The sequence below is a fragment of the Scardinius erythrophthalmus genome, assembly GCF_964197995.2.
Source record: "Scardinius erythrophthalmus genome assembly, chromosome: 10".
Classification (NCBI taxonomy): Eukaryota; Metazoa; Chordata; class Actinopteri; order Cypriniformes; family Leuciscidae; genus Scardinius; species Scardinius erythrophthalmus.
Genome location: NC_138230.1, coordinates 22842374 through 22860468, shown reverse-complemented (window position 1 = coordinate 22860468; position 18095 = coordinate 22842374). Strand labels below are relative to the sequence as shown.

Here is an 18095-nt window from a genome sequence, read left to right as displayed (position 1 = left end):
TCTGGCATTAACTTGACATCACAGCCGGTTCATTATTAAATGATTATTAATTCCTGTTCAGTATTAAACTTTGGACCGAACGAAAGATGCGCGAACCCAACTTTGCAATATAGTTTCAGTTTCGATTCAAATAAATTCGTTTAGGCTTGGCGTTTAAAATAGGCTAAAAGTTGTTTGTAATAAAGGGCACAATGGGCTATTTTTATAGACTACTATGCATTTATTATTATTATTATTATTATTATAAGTGGTTACTTATTTTTAATTTCTTGTTGTTTTCTGATTCCATTCATTTAAGGATTTGGCTATGGGGAAGTAAAATACGCATAGCCTATATGTTTTAATAACATAGTGTTTTAATAATAGTGTTTATAATGTTAATGTTGTATTTTATTTACAGGTCTTTTACACTATTTCTGAATAGACTAGCCTAATAATATAATGCGTGTTTCCCTCTCAACATGACTGAGCGCGCCACGCACAAGCGCGCATCCTTATAAATTCTAGGCTAATACATTGTAATAAAAAAGGCCTACATCATAAAACTCAGAAGAGTATTTTAATATCTCTGATGTTCTCTGTTCTCTGGTTGTTAGACAGTAAGTCTGAATGACAGTTCATGCATGAACGTTAGGACTATGCAGTCAATTATTACCTTTTTGTAGCTATTGTTTAAAATATTTAATTTACAACGAATTATATTGATTTATATCTTAATTTATTATTATTATTATTATTATTTAAAACTTACTGGACGAGGGCGACCATGGTAGACCAACAGTCGTCATTTACCCTATATATCTATACAGAAGAAAGACCTGTCTAGGCTCTTCGGTACGGGTTGTGTCGAACCATTCGTTAATCTGGTTGTTTGATGAGAAAAATATGAAATGCGTTAAGAATCCGTACAACTGCAGCAGAGGATGACTATTTTATTCTGCAGTGCGGAACTGAGGAAGAGCTGATGACGGAACAGTTTGATCAAGATAAATAGCAATCTTGTGAACTTTACTTCTTTAAAAAAATGTTTCCTTCATCTCAATAGCAGAAGATTATTAGCCTGTTGTTTATTTTGTATCAATACACATACAAATACAAAGTTTATTAAAAGTAGGCCTATATTCAAAGTTAATACAATTATTTGAATTGTGACTAAAATATGCCTCTAAGTCTTCTCTTTAATAGCACCTTGCTTGAGATTTTTGCTAAAATATACACTTCAAAACGTCAAATAACAACATAAATGATATATACATCATCCATATTTCCACATTTGTATTAATGACGCTATAACGCAAACCGAAAGTTTCTCGTGCCCACGCGATAGTTTCTCGTGCGCACGCGAAAGTCCTATTTTTTTTTTTTTTTTTTCACAGGTCCCCTCAGGGGCTCCGTAGTAATGAAACGCGACCGCGACACTTAAGACACTTAACTTCTCAGAGTTATGTTGAGCAACAGTGTTCATTATACTAACCATTCAACTCCGGATTGATTCTGGAATCTTCGCTGGGGAATAAGCATTAAGCACCGGCAACAATCCGCCCTCTACATGCTCATGTTTTGATTCAGATCGTGCGGTAAGAGAAGGAGGGGCTAGTCGTGCCTCCATTGTCAGTTTGTGAGGGAGAGGGGGAGCAAGCAGCGCGAATAAAATAAAATTTTACCCATATTAAATAGTTAAAAAATCTGAATCAATCCGTGGCGGTCAGCGTTGATATGTGGCGGGCCGCCACAAATTAATGAATGTATGGGAAACCCTGGAATGTAATGTGTCTGTTGAGTTTCATGCATTTTCAAGTATGTTAAGAGTCTCAAAAGCATCAAAAAAGAATATTAAAGTTTGAAGCGTTGCCGCGGCAACAGTATTAAAGATATGAAAAATCCTTTCACAGGTCTACATCTGCCGTGTGTCTACATTATACACATAAAGGTTGAAGCAAATCGGGTAAAAATAAGAGGGTGATTTCAAAGCATTTTGAAAGTGACACACTTCCTGCTGCCAGTTGGTGGCGCTATAACTTTGACTCACAATAGTCACATCCATGTGATCGGCCTCTTACAACGAACACACTGCTGAAGTTTCATCAAGATCAGTTAATGTATGCAGAAGTTATAACACACTTCCTGTTTCTCTTTTCTCACCATAAATTCGTTTCCTCGCCACAGCCAAACCGTTCGAGATATCAAAAATCCGCTGGCAATTTAGAATCCTCAATGTCTTGACTTCATGCTGACCAAGTTTGGTGGTGATCGGATGAATTCTCTAGGAGGAGTGTTTCAAATTCCACTGCACACGTTTTTCAAACAACCCATAATAGCTGACTTCCTGTTGGGCTGGCGTAAAAAGTAAAAGTACGAAAGTTGTTTGGCCTGATGAGATCTATATGTGTATTGAGTTTCATATTATTACATGCAAGCGTGTCTGATTTATGGACCAAGTTTTCGGACCCCGTTCAAGGGGGCGCTGTTGAGCCCCCCTGCCACGCCTGGGTACCAGCTTCAGCCTGGCCCTGATGGCCGCAGGTTCTGACCTGTGTGCAAAATTTCAAGAGTTTTCAAGCATGTTAAAGGCCCCAAAAGTGCCCGAAAGGTTGACAGAAAAATAATAATAATAATAATAATAATAATAAATAATCCTACCGGAAACAATAGGGCCTTCGCCCTTTCAGGGCTTGGGCCCTAATAATAATAATAATCCTAACGAAAACAATAGGGCTCTGCGCCCTTTCAGGGCTTGGGCCCTAATAATCCTAACGAAAACAATAGGGCTCTGCGCCCTTTCAGGGCTTGGGCCCTAATAATCCTACCGAAAACAATAGGGCTCTGCGCCCTTTCAGGGCTTGGGCCCTAATAATAATAATAATCCTACCGAAAACAATAGGGCCTTCGCCCTTTCAGGGCTTGGGCCCTAAATAATCCTTACGAAAACAATAGGGCTCTGCGCCCTTTCAGGGCTTGGGCCCTAATAATAATAATAATCCTACCGAAAACAATAGGGCCTTCGCCCTTTCAGGGCTTGGGCCCTAATAATAATAATCCTACCGAAAACAATAGGGCCTTCGCCCTTTCAGGGCTTGGGCCCTAATAATAATAATCCTACCGAAAACAATAGGGCCTTCGCCCTTTCAGGGCTTGGGCCCTAAATATAGCTGCGAGCAGCGATTACGGGCCCAAGCCGGTGGCACCGCAACCCCAGGCACCGGGGTGGCGGTACCGCCGGAACATATATATATATATATATATATATATATATATATATATATATATATATATATATATATATATATATATATATATATATATATATATATATATATATATATATATATATATATATATATGTATTTATATATGTGTATATATATGAAGAGTTCAGATGCAAAAGCCTCTAAGTGCCATTTGAAATTTGCTTCCAGAATGATCATTTTTATCAAGCTTGTATATTTATGTTCAATAATTTCACTTAAATGGCAATGCAAATTACCTATTAATTGTCATTTAAGTGAAATTACTTAACTTAAATATACAAGCTTGATAAAAATAATCATTCTAGAAGAAAATTTCAGATGGCACTTAGAGGCTTTTGCATCTGAACTCTTCATATATATATATATATATATATATATATATATATATATATATATATATATATATATATATATATATATATATATATATATATATATATATATATATATATATAATATTACATTTTTATATAATATATATACACTACTGTTCAAAAGTTTGGGGTCAGTAAGATTTTTAATGTTTTTAAGCAAAGTTTCTTCTGCTTAATATATATATATATGTGTATATATATATATATATATATATATATATATATATATATATATATGTGTGTGTTTTTAGGAGAAGTCTCTTCTACTCACCAAGGCTGCATTTATTTGATTAAAAATACAAACAAAAACAGTAATATTGTGAAATATTATTCCAATTTAAAACAGCTGTTTTCTATTTTAAAATATTTTACACTGTAATTAATTTATGTGATCAAAGTTGAGTTTTCAGCATCATTACTCCCGTCTTCAGTGTCACATGATCCTTCAGAAATCATTCTAATATGATAATTGATGGTCAATAAATATTATTATTTTCAATGTTGAAAACATTTGTGTACAGATTTTTTTTCAAAATGCGTTGATGAATGCAAAGTGCAAAAGAACAGCATTTATTTCAAATATAATTTGTTTTAACATTATAAATGTCTGTACTGTAACTTTTGATCAGTTTAACTCCTTCTCGATGAATAAAAGTATTGATTTATTTTATTTCTTTCACCCAAAAATAAAATAAAAATTATTACTGACCCCAAACTTTTGAACGGTAGTGTTTAATGTTACAAAAGCTTTAGATTTCAGATAAATGCTGTTCTTTTGAACTTTCTATTCATCAAAGACTGTACACAACTGTTTTCGACATTTAAAATAATCATGAATGTTTCTTGAGCATCAATCATCATATTAGAATAATTTCTGAAGGATAATGTGACAGTGACGACTGGAGTAATGATGCTGAAAACTCAGCTTTGATCACAGGAATAAATAACAGTTTAAAATATATTAAAATAGAAAGCAGCTGTTTTAAATTGGAATACTATTTTACAATATTACTGTTTTTGTTTGTATTTTTAATCAAATAAATGCAGCCTTGGTGAGCAGAAGAAACTTTGCTTAAAAACATTAAAAATCTTACTGACCCCAAACTTTTGAACAGTAGTGTATATATATTATATAAAAATGTAAGGGACAAGACACAGATAATTTTACTTGCCTGACCTGATTAAAACAATGAAAAAACTTAAATGAAAAAATAACTTGGGAATCACTAAAACGAGTGAATTGATCTGATTTTATGATACAGTCAAAATATTCTACAACAAATTCTTTAAATTCAACGATGTTGAGAACGGAACAAGAATAAAAAAAGAACTATAAACAAGCTGAAACTAAATAAAATAAAAATAAAAATGAAAACGAAAGTAAGCAGTGTTGGGCTCACACAAAATGTTTCAACATTTGTGATGTATTTGGATGCTAAACTATCCTTTATCATAGGCTTTGTACTTCACTCACTTTCCAATATCGACGGAAAAAATCATCCTATTCACACGCGCAAAAATGTGCTTGGAAACATCACAGTGGAGCGGTGCTTACGAATTGAATGGTACGAATTGTAGTACTGACTATTTAAACAGAGCATTGTAAATTTTATATGTTAGGTTGACTATTTTATTAATATATTTTATTAAGGCTATAATGAACAGGCTGCAATGTCAAGATTGCAATGCTGGAATGTGTGTGTGTGTGTGTTTGGGGGGGGGGGCACATAAAAACATACTCTGTCATTTTGTTCAGAACATCATTCAAACTGCAAAGTGTTAACTTATATTTTTGTACAGTAGCAATAAAACACAACATTGTGCTTTTTTAAAATACATTCAAGCAGTCCGCCCCCGAAAATGAAACTAAAATGCTCATGGCTGCACGGGCATTCATAATGGTGCGCGTCCTCAGCGAGGAACGAGCAGAACAGAGTCAACGTTTTTTAGGTCATTCCTCCTTCCATAGGAATTTATTGAAAACGCTCGCTCTGCTCCGCACCATTATCAATGTCCGTGCGGACGAACATATTTTACTTTCGTTTTTAAGTTAGCGATTAAAAAGCCCCCAGCGGTGTCACACGTCAGTTAACCGGTGGTAAAATATTCTCACCGTCACATACCTAGTATATTTTTATATAGATATAATAGGCCTACCTGATTTTGAACACAAGATGGCAGTATAGCACTATGTTTGACTTTATTTATTTATTGTTTAGACTAAACAACCATTCTGGCAGTTTTTAAACTTAAACTTCATTCTTAAATTGAAAAAAAATAATAAAATGAGTTAAGTTCTGATATTTGTATACTTTTATATAGTAATAAATGGTGTATAATTACATTTTTAGAATATATGACGTTTTTAGTGTTTCCTTTTTTGACATTACTTTAATCCCTCGCCATAGCAAAACCGTTTGAGATATTTATTATCCGTTCACAATTTAGCATAATTAATATATTTTTATCATGTTGAAAAAGTTTGGTGGGAATAAAATAAACCACTTAGATAAAAGTGGCTAAAAATTCAGAGGCTGATTTTGCAAAAAAATCCACATTCAGACCAAAATATCTGACTTCCTGATGGTAAGAGCTAATGACTTTAAATTAGAAAGTTGTCTGGGTCGATGAGATCAATATATGAACTGAGTTTTTTTTACTGTAGTTAAAACTAACCCCCCCACTTTTGTCAAAAGCATGTTGAAAGTGACAGACTTCCTGCTGCCAGTTGGTGGCGCTATAACTTTGACTCACAATAGTTACATCCATCTGATCGGCCTCTTACCACGAACACTCTGCTAAAGTTTCATCAAGATCAGTTAATGTATGCAGAAGTTATAACACTTCGTCTCTCTCTTTTCTCGCCATAAATTTGTTTCCTCGCCACGGCCAAACCGTTCGAGATATCAAAAATCCGTCCGCAATTTAGCATCCTCAATGTCTTGACTTCATGCTGACTGAGTTTGGAGGTGATTGAATTAATTCTCTAGGAGTACATCACATTCCACAGCAAGCGTTTTCCAAACAACCCATAATAGCCGACTTCCTGTTGGGCTGACGTGAAACTTGACAGAGGGAAAGTTGTTCGGCCCCATGAAATCTATATGTGTACCGAGTTTCATATTAATTCATGCAAGCGTGTTTGATATATGGACCAAGTTTTCAGACCCTGTTTAATAGGGCGCTGTTGAGCCCCCCTGCCACGCCCGTTTCTGAAACTTTTTACATGTCTACTGGCTAATAAGTGTTATGTGTCTGTCGAGTTTCATCCAATTTCAAGCATGTTAAGAGTCTCAAACGCATCCGAAAAGAATATTAAAATTTGATGCGTTGCCACGGCAACATTATCTAAGATATCAATAATCCTTTCACAGGTCTACATCTGCCGTGTGTTTACATTATACACATAAAGTTTGAAGCAAATCGGGTAAAATTAAGAGGGTGACTTCAAAGCATTTTGAAAGTGACACACTTCCTGCTGCCAGTTGGTGGCGCTATAACTTTGACTCACAATAGTCACATCCATGTGATCGGCCTCTTACAACAAACACACTGCGAAAGTTTCATCAAGATCAGTTAATGTATGCAGAAGTTATAACACACTTCATGTGTCCCATTATTCGCCATAAATTCGTTTCCTCGCCACAGCCAAACCGTTCGAGATATCAAAAATCTGTTCGCAAGAATTCATCCTCAATGCCTTAACTTGAGTTTGGTGGCGATCGGATGAAATCCCTTGGAGGAGTATTTCACATTCCATTGTATGCGTTTTCCAAACAACGTATAATAACCGACTTCCTGTTGGGCTTTTGTAAAACTTAGGGCACGAAAGTTGTTCGGCCCGATGAGATCTATATGTGTACTGAGTTTCATATTACATGCAAGCGTGTTTGATTTATGGACCAAGTTTTCGGACCCCATTCCAGGGGGCGCTGTCGAGCCCCTCTGCCACGCCCCGGTACCAGCTTCAGCCCGGCCCTGATGGCCGCAGGTTCTGACGTGTGCAAAATTTCAAGAGTTTTTGAGCATGTTAAGGGCCCCAAAAGTGGCAAAAAGGCAAAAAAAAAAAAAATTAAGAAAAAGAAAAAGAAAAAAAATAATCCTTACGGAAACAATAGGGCCTTCGCCCTTTCAGGGCTTGGGCCCTAATAAATAAATAATCCTTACGAAAACAATAGGGCCTTCGCCCTTTCAGGGCTTGGGCCCTAATAATCCTTACGAAAACAATAGGGCCTTCGCCCTTTCAGGGCTTGGGCCCTAATAATCCTTACGAAAACAATAGGGCCTTCGCCCTTTCAGGGCTTGGGCCCTAATAATAATAATCCTAACGAAAACAATAGGGCCTTCGCCCTTTCAGGGCTTGGGCCCTAATAATAATAATCCTAACGAAAACAATAGGGCTCTGCGCCCTTTCAGGGCTTGGGCCCTAAATAATAATAATAATAATAAATAATCCTACCGAAAACAATAGGGCCTTCGCCCTTTCAGGGCTTGGGCCCTAATAATAATAATAATAATCCTTACGAAAACAATAGGGCTCTGTGCCCTTTCAGGGCTTGGGCCCTAATAATAATAATAATAATAATCCTACCGAAAACAATAGGGCCTTCGCCCTTTCAGGGCTTGGGCCCTAATGAAACATCCGAAGTGCGCACCCAAAAAAAATACAGCTCACGAATTGAATTTAATTCTCTTTCCAGTCTTGCGTTTGAACTGATGAATTCACACAAAATTATGTAAAACGTCCATGTTGGCGTTCCTGGTAAACAAAGTCGGTTATATTTTAATGAACGCAAACAAATAAAATGCATATGCACAGTATATTGAATCTATACATTCGGTCTCAAAGGGACAGCAGCCTTATAAACCTGCTGCTGGGTTTTTTTTTTTTGTTTTTTTGTTTTTTTTTACTGTTAATCAGACTACAAAAGACAAAGTTATGGAAGTAAAATAATGACAAATGTTTTTGAAACAAAAAATCTTGTTGAATTGCACTACTTGGAAAAAATATGCATTGCATTAACCCTGCTTGCATTTTAATGGGCTGAAATTCAACATGGTTGTATATTTAAGCTGTGAATTTTTCAATTCAAAACATTTCTAACACGTTTTCATTATTAAAAATTCAATAATCCATATTCACTTTTCAGATTTCACTTCCAAAATGTTCATTCTGTTTAAAAATACAACCTATAATATTCGACCGGCAATTTTCAGTCCATTTTATTTCGCTTTACAAATTCGCTTCCACAAATTCAGTGGTTCAAATTCGACAGAATATTCAACATTTGACATCTGGGAACTGCAGGAATATCAGTAGATTGCCGATTGGTGATCTTCATAGCTGTTAGTCGGCCTCACCAACAGGGGGTGCAAAGCGGCTGTTGACGAAGAAAACTATAGAGCAACGGGTGAGAGACTCATTCATTCGTTGAAGTACAGAAATGGAGCAAGCAGTAGGCTATTTGTGATTATTATCAGGGCGATGAATTGTGATGATTATCATATAGAAAAGCTGATAAAGTCACAAAAGCTGTGTTTACTCTTAAGTCTTCACTGTTACTTTTGTACATGTAAGTTTTGCACAGCTTTCTCTGTCGTGACCGAGATTGTTATTCCCCGATGCTGATGTACAGATCAAACATTAAATCTGAGGTAGTAGACATATGTGACCAGTCACGGAAAGTAGGGACACAAGTCGGTTCTGGGGCATTTTGAGTTATTCACAGATTCTGAAAGTGTAGTTTCCAAGCTTTCCAACGATGTGTAACACATGGAAATCTGATAATATTTGGAGAAGTTGTGGCCATTTGAAGGTAGGCACTCAAAAAAGCTCAAAGGGGAGAAAACCCCTCTAAAGATTGTGAAGTTCTCACCTCTCTCTCCTGCTGGGAGTGACAATAGGGCTCATTTACATATCATTTAGATAAGCCATACCCCCTGTAAAGCTCCCCCTGTAAAGCTGTAAAGCACATGGGGGAGCAAAAAGGTCAGGAAAATGTGAAAAAGTTTGCAAACAGGTAATATATAAATAAATAGCATCTTAGCATCTACCGATAAAACTGTATAGGTAAATAAGATAAACTCTAGACAATGTTCAAATCAAAAACAGGATGTGCTATGTGATATAGGCTATATATATATATATATATATATATATATATATATATATATATATATATTAGTGGTGGGCCGTTATCGGCGTTAACGCGAGACTCTTATCGCGCGATAAAAAAAATATCGCCGTTAATCTATTCTCCAAGTTGGGTTGGGAGCTGGCTCAAGCTACACAAGCTATGATGACGCAATCTACCCGCGGCCGCGAGGAAGACACGGCTGCAAAGCATCATATTCGTCGTCATCTTAAGTAAACACGGCTGAAAGTTAAAGCTGGTGTAAAAGATCGGTGCAACATCCATTATTTGGACTTGGTTCGGATTTAAGCCGTCCGACGTAGACTGTGTGGTGTAACAGTTCGGTAAGTTAACACACGACTAATCCGTTCTACCACCTCAAATTCAAAACGAAACATATCACTGAATACCAGCGCGCGCGTATTATTCCCAATATATCTGAGTGGTGTAGAACATAATCTCTGTCTGCGCCCGATTTAAAGAATCGTTGTTGTGTTTCTTTTTAACTGAAAAGACATAAGTTAGAATATTCTAATTTTAAATTTGGGGTTTCATAAGCTCCAAGCCATAATAAACATTAGACCTACTTAAGTCTCTGCAGCTAGTGTACTTAAATTTTATTTATCTGCAAAATGATGTTGTATACTTAGTTTTGCACAATATATGTTCTCAAAACTACATGCACCCTTTAAAAAAAAAAAAAAAAAAAAAAAAAACGTTTAGCAGGGTCTGTGTAACCTGTTCTGAAATGGTTTTATTATAATATCGTTATCGCAAGAGGCTGCAATGTATATCACAATATGGATTTTAGGCCATATCGCCCATCCCTAATTGATAGCCTATAGTAGTTGATAATAACATAGGCCTACCTAATGTTGCCTACGGATGGTAACAGTACAGTAGTAACTTTTTACAGTCTATGAGTAGAACAGCTTTCTCAAGCAGTTTGTGATGCATTTTGGAAACAGGAGATGAGCCCCTGGTCTAATGCGCCACCTGGCTTGAGAAACCCGTTCTCAAAGACTTACTTTTATAGTCATTATTTGGGTAGCACACATATTCTGAATGCCTTCGGCAGAATTCAAATGAGCCATTTTAATCTAGATTAATCTAGATTAATTTCAAAATTAATCTAGATTAATCTAGATTAAAAAAATTAATCTATGCCCACCTCTAATATATATATATATATATATATATATATATATATATATATATATATATATATATATATATATATATATATATATATATATATATATATATATATATATATATATATGTATATATGTATATATACAGTATGAATATGAATCCAAGTATGAATCAGAATCAGAATAGATTTTATTGCCATTGTCAATGAAAGGTTTCACAGACTAGGAATTTTCTTCGGTGTACTCATGCAATTCTACAAATAAATAAAACATCTCCAGTTAACTGGCAGAGCATTCATTTCGTTCGTTTTTTAAATAAGAGACTAGCGCTGAAATGTGTTTTTTTAAATCAAGTGATCAAAGTGCTCGTTGACGTAGCGATCAGTGGCGCGGATACAGTGTTTTCTCGTGTGGCTCGCGCACACACCGCACTGTCTGCACTCGGACGCGCGCTTCAATCCGTTGCGGATACTATCTATTCGTTCTGGTGAAACCACGAAACATAATGCAAACGTTTGCGTGTCCCTGCTTGATATACAACCACTGATGAACATAATCGTTTTGATGAGAGAAAAAAACTCTACGAGAAAAAAAAAACCTATACGAGGGCAGGTTCGAACTCAGACCCTCTGACACGGCTGGCGAAAGCTCTACCACTAGACCATTAAGATACACATTACTTAATAAGGCGGACAACACGTATTAGGCTACATCTCATTAAATGACAAATTAAACCCCATGTAATCTACTATTTAAATCGATTGCTGGACATCGTAATGTTATTGGCGTCCATCTTCATTGAATTTTGAAATCAGATAGAGCCGGCCAGAGCGCTGCATAATAGCCTAAGTAGCCACGCTGTTCCCTTGGAGGGCGGGGGCAATAACAAAAGAAACAAAAGCTGGCTTATTCAGTATGGAAATACACACCGACAATGACACGCCCCTACTGCGTGCTAGAATCTCCGAAAAACAAGCCGATTTCAACCTCAAAATGTACGCTTTTAAATATACCAACACTGCTATCTCAAACATGGAGAGGCTTCTTCGTGATCTCAACTAACAGATTCTGCAAAAAAAAACGAAAATCACAAATTTTGAAAAAAAACCCCGCTTCTTTCTCATTTTGCTCGAAAGCTGTGCTGCCGACTTGTGTCCCTGGTTTCCGTGACGGGTCACATATATTTCTCTTGGTTGTTTAGTTTTCTTAACTTTATATTGCGGTGCTGTGCTTCAGAACTGGGGATTCCCTCAATACATCAGTCTCCAGGATTCCCCTGTGGTCTCAGGCCACTCAAAGTAACTCAATGGACAAAATACAGTGATATAACTCCCACCTTATTGGGGATGTAGGCTATATTAATAGGCTACAGGCAAGCAGATGGACCAGAATATGAACTTAACGTGCAAAGTTTCACGCTAAGCGTTTCCCAGTGATATACTGGCATAAGTTCGCCTGACACTGGATATTCGCACATTTAGGGACCGTCTCTAAAGTTACATAAGACATTGGTACACACGTTTCTAACTTCAATAGCATTTAAAGTAGAGATGCACCGATTACAATTTTCTTGGCCGATTCCGATTTCCGATTTTTCATTGAGTTTGACCTGCCGATACTGATCTTAACTGATTCCGATTTCATTTTTTCTAACCACTTTACAGCACACACAAATATTTATTTTCTATCTTGTCTTTAATAGAACATTTTTGCTAGTTAACTTAAGCAATAGCCTACTTTTAAGGTAGTCTAATATTTTTCTGACTAACAAATTACTTACACAGTAAAGGGTAGATTTAAATAAAGAAAACAAATTTTAAATAAAGAAAAAACGAAATGTAAATAAAGAAAAACGAAATTTAAATAAAGAAAAACAAAATTTAAATAGGCCTAAAGAAAAACAAAATTTAAATAAAGAGAAAACGAAATTTAAATGAAGAAAAACGAAATTTAAATAAAGAAAAACGAAATTAAGTTAAATTAAAAACGAGATTAATTTAGATTGATAATAATGGGTAAAAAGGCTAATACATTTTGTTTCTATTATTCTATTTTCCACAATGTCAAAGCAACGCAGCTTAACCCAAAACACAAGCTCAGGCATGCACTTCTGTCCATATAAACTCCACTGTTCTGCGCTCTAGCCAGAGAACACTCCCGTTGCTGGAACACTAGGCGTTGGTTCTATTTCTAGCATGCACGCGTTTTCCGCGTGGCTCGAGCCGCGCCTGAGACGCATGTCTCACGCAGGCAGTGTGCAAACTCGAACCTGTTAACATGGGAGCTGAAATAAAAACAGACACGCCACGCAGCTGAGATGCTCACGCCACGCAGCCAGTGTGTCGTCGGCCTTATTCAAGCGCGAATGAGAACCGTTTCGCGGGGGATCCCAGGTGTGCAAAAAAAAAACCTGAATATTCGAATGTCAAATTTTCAAATCGAATACCAACCCACCGAACGAATATTGGAATATTCGGGTCAAGCCCTAGTCAAAGCATTCTCAGGTATAAATATAATATAATAATAAATAATCAAATATAATACAAGGGAAAACAAATGTCCAGTGAATATCGAATCTAAGACTGACTTTAGTTAAACCACCGTGAGTGCATTTCAGGCATTAGTAATCGCTGGCGTTCAGAGGGAGGGAGGAATGACTTTGTCTGCATGCGTGAACCGGTGTAGATCATATGTGTAGATGCATTTAAATCAGACAGGAGAACCTTGACTGAGAACATAACGTCGGGAAGCGTGTTTGTGAAGGCGGGGCCAGGGGGTGATATTACGTTTTGATTTGATGAATGATGAGAATCATTGAATTTGATGAGAATTATTTGATTTGAATTTATTTATTTATTTATCTCAGGTGCCAGAACACAGTTCCGGGCCGTTCCGGCCCACTTTAACCCCTGCGTGTAGGGCTGCATAAAATAATAACAATAGCCTATATTCGTATAGCCTATAGTTTCCATTCGTTATGACGTTATGAAATGAAATTGGAGTAAACACATGAAGCCTAATGTTTGGCGAGTTTTGCTTTTCAAATGCGGAGTGTGCAGAGAACATATTTCAACATGTTTCTGTCTATATATATATATATATATATATATATATATATATATATATATATAAATATTTATATATACATATACATACACATACATATATACATACATTTTAGTCTGGCACCAGTTTAACTAGTAGCTACAATGTGAAGTTTATCCAACAATAACATGCTTACTATTATGAGTGTCTTAACTTAAAAATCTTTCTCATAATCAAATCGTGTTCTTCTAATTCTTCTGAGGTAAATCCAAGGTAAACGGCACAGTACAAACACAGTCTTCCAAACTCGATGAAAAGCAGAGGAATACTGGAGTCTCTGATTCTTTGTTTTTGAGGTAATGGGCATTTACAGGACTGCGTTCCTCCACGTGGACCATTTGCAATTCTGAGCAAACTTTCTGCTCCTCACCACGGGGCTTCTCAGGTGCAAATCACTCTGCCCAAGTAGCAGTGCTTCGCTTTCTGAGAATATAGTTCCCAGTATGTATACGGTTAGAAGATGGCTGTGTCTCATGTAATCTTGTTATTTGTACACACTGTGACTATACAAATCACAACATGTAAATAGAATGTTGGCGTTATTTTGTCACTTATTGGGAGCAGTATGCTAGCCAGGGAAAGAGATTTAAGATGGTACTGAGGTGAGACTTGCGTCTCGATTGGTGATGTTAATTTCACTAGAGAGAATTAAAATGGTAATATCCTGAAACGTCCTTTGTCTTCTCGGGGAGTGGTCATTCCTCAACCAGACTACCCGGCATTTTATAATTTATTTTATAATAAAGTGTACTTTCACAATGAAAAACTATAGCACCATCTAGCTTATCGCAAATTTATGTAAACCAATCTTCCTAAAACAACAATATAAATATGATTCATTATGATAATAATGATTACATTTTATACATGATTACATTTCATTTTCAACTGGAAAGTGTCATCTTTGACTTGTTTATTGGGGTACAACTTCTTAAACATCAAACATGATTTTGTACCATGTGTATGTTTGCTTAATTGAGGAACTTATAAATGCTGGAATATTGAAAAGACTGTTCACTTACCTAATTCTGTTAGTGCACTTCAAGACTTGCTAACAGCAAAGTATTTAAATGTTGAGCAGCAAGCTCATTGGCTGCAGATGCAACAGAGACCAATCAGACCAATCATTCACCATGCAGTGAATGATGTGATAGCTTGTGATAGCTTGCAGGACCTATCAGCCTGTGCCATCTTGAGATTCATGACAGAACTTGATATTTTCAATGCTTCCATTTTTTTGTTTTGTTTTGAGGAATATTATTCTAAAGTGTGGAAAATGCTCTTTAATGATGAATGAGCAGGTCAATAATGCAACACATTGTGACATCCTGATATAACATCTGTCACATCAGTCATTAAGACATAGAAATTGCACTAACAATTTATTTTATTTTATATTTCATTTTATTTTATTTTATTTTATTTTATTCCAATAAAATATATCCAAGTACAACAAGATAAAATGTACAATCATTAACCCCAAGTAATAAAGTACAGTTATTCCCAATAATAATAATTTGTTATATTTATATAGAAGGGGGGAATCTCCTCAACCACCACCAATGTGCAACACCAGCTTATTGGTGGAGAGGAGGCAGAGTGATGAAGCCAATCATTGTATATGGGAGGCCATGATGGACAGGGGCCAATGGGCAAATTTGGCCAGGATGCCAGGGTTAAACCCATACTTTATTTGTTATCTAAATGTTTGACAGTTTTTTTTTTTTTTTTTTTTTTACCTTATCGGAATCGAAACTGAGAATCGCTTAGAATCTGAAACGATAAGCAGAATCAGAATTGCTGAAAAGCATGCAGTAACAGAAGACACATTTGAAATGCATGTAAATACCAAGTGTAATTGACCGTTCGCAAAGACCCGCCCCCCTTAGTTACTGTCGTTATGTCCGACAAGCTACGCCGTTCTCACGCAGTGAAAAATACATCGCAGAGAGGAGACTGACAACATGCTGACAGACAGGACAGAGCAGGTTACTTTCGGTTACGTTTGATATTAAACATATTAAACAAAGTCTCACCTTTCAAATTTGGTCATTTTTTAAAAGAAATTTAAACAATAAATACAGTTTTGTTGCTCTTTAATGTGCCGTGACAGATCGCTGTAGAGCATCAGTTAAAGCTGCTCGTGAACCGATCATCTCTTCCTTCTAGTTAATTTATAGCCTCAAATAAACATGAACAAACATAAGAAGGAATGTTGTTTTAACCACGGAAAGGCGTCAGTACACTCCGTTTTTCAAGTTCAAATCCTCCTATGTTAATCTACTAACTATCCTGACTGCTTTGTCGGACAAAATGGCGGATGGCGAAGTATGATTGGTCAGATCACCTGTCAATCAAGCTCCCTGCAAAGGGTCAATTGTGATTAACTCTATCACAGCTAATGTCACACCTGCAATACACACTTTTTATCACAGCAGTATAAACTAGGAGTTTTTTTCTTTAATTATAATCATCAGTATGTTATAGTTGTTCAATTGTTACTCTTCTATGTGCTTTCAGGCTGCAGAAGCATTCTTGGTCCGTCTGTTTTCCGATGCCAACCTCTGTGCTATTCATGCCAAGAGGGTGACATTGTTTCCACGAGACATACAGCTTGCCCGGCGAATCAGAGGTGTTGAACATATGTAAATTTGGCTGTTTTCGCTCTTTTTTTTGGGGGGGGGGGGGATCTTACATGGGGGGGGGATCATGTAATCTTTTATTTCAGACCTCAAATCAGTTGTTAAAACTGTTGCATATATGCAACCATAGAAATCAAATGTTTGTATGAAATGGAATTGTATTGGTGACAAAGGAACTAATTTTAAACATTTCTTTAGAATTGTAATATAAACATTTTATTCTGTGTTGTAAAGTTACAAAGATTGTTCTTTTTCTGAGGATGTTTGTTGTCAATAAATAGATGTTTTGTTGTATTGCTGATTATTCAAATATTTGTGTTGGCTGCTGTTTTGGGCAGTCCATATCAGAAAAAAAAAAATCTTTAAGTTTTTGATCATGGATGGCTAACTGCATGCTAAATTGTTGCATAAATTAGTTGGGCTTTGTTATCCTCACACTTCTAAGTACCACATTATCAAAAGTTAATTATACAACAGTTAATTTCAGTCCTTTTATCTGCTTAGATACAGCCATGTGAAGTTTGCAGGTGGATTGCGGGAGCTTGTATGCTTTTAGGTCAAATATAGATATGAAAAAACATTTCATAGGTATTTTTTTGGAATGCTCCAAATGATCAGTCACTGATTGGAAGTTGATAATTACTGGTCAGGTCTTCTTATATGTAAGGAGGGGGGACTTCAAAGACAAAAGGTTGGGAACCACTGGCTTAAGTGTATCACACATCACTTTGGATGTCCAATTTTCTTTACCTGTCCCTGCTAACGCCGGGGACACGCTTAACGACTAGCTGAAATAATCCAAGACTGAATTGAACACACTTACAGACTTTCCAATGACTGGAGCAGATTTTAAACACAAACTGAATGCAACTGTCTCTTACTTGGTGCGTTTGGTTATGATCAGTCATAAGTATCAAATTACATTCATAATCGGACTTGGCATCCAAATAGGAATTACCACACTCTCCTTCCAAAAAATAAATAAAGACAAAAGTTGATCATTCGCAAGTAAATATCAATATTTTCTACTTTACTCATTGGAAGATGATGTCAAATCATTTAGCAACAGATTTAATTGCATGCTAGCTACGTTTCAGCATATTAAAAAAGATCCTGACGCAAGTCTCGCCTGGAAGAACTGTAGAAGGTTTTTTTTCTCTTCAAAGACAAGTCCAGAGAGAATAATCTAAGGCTGGTGTGTTTAGGGGAAGGAGCTAAATGCAATCTAAATTTTTGCACATCAAAATTCGGAAGTGAATACCAGTCCAGCAAGGGAAGACGATTGAAATTGAAGGGCAAGAGATCTTGAATGGAGCTAGAAGGTGAGTCATCCCTGAGCTACGAAAGGGACAATCTGCAGTTCTTTCTTAATTTCAGCAAGGACACGTCCCTAAAAAGGAAAGCCATAAAAAAGGGTTAGCCGCTAACAGTATATCGC

At 36.3% G+C, this 18095-nt stretch overlaps 1 protein-coding gene across 5 annotated transcripts in view; it reads left to right on the top strand.

Annotated features, from left to right (window-relative positions):
• cenpa (histone H3-like centromeric protein A) overlaps positions 1 to 16964 on the top strand; it is a 118944-nt gene extending 101980 nt beyond the window's left edge. For 2 of the 5 annotated variants that reach the window (XM_081375829.1, XM_081375831.1), the window contains exon 5: positions 16536 to 16964. In XM_081375829.1, the coding sequence (XP_081231955.1) occupies positions 16536 to 16664 (129 nt within the window). In that variant the 3' untranslated portion in view covers positions 16665 to 16964. The remainder of the gene's footprint in view (positions 1 to 16535) is intronic. The other 3 variants (XM_081375833.1, XM_081375832.1, XM_081375830.1) reach the window with 2 other exon arrangements.
• The last annotated feature ends 1131 nt before the right edge of the window (positions 16965 to 18095 follow it).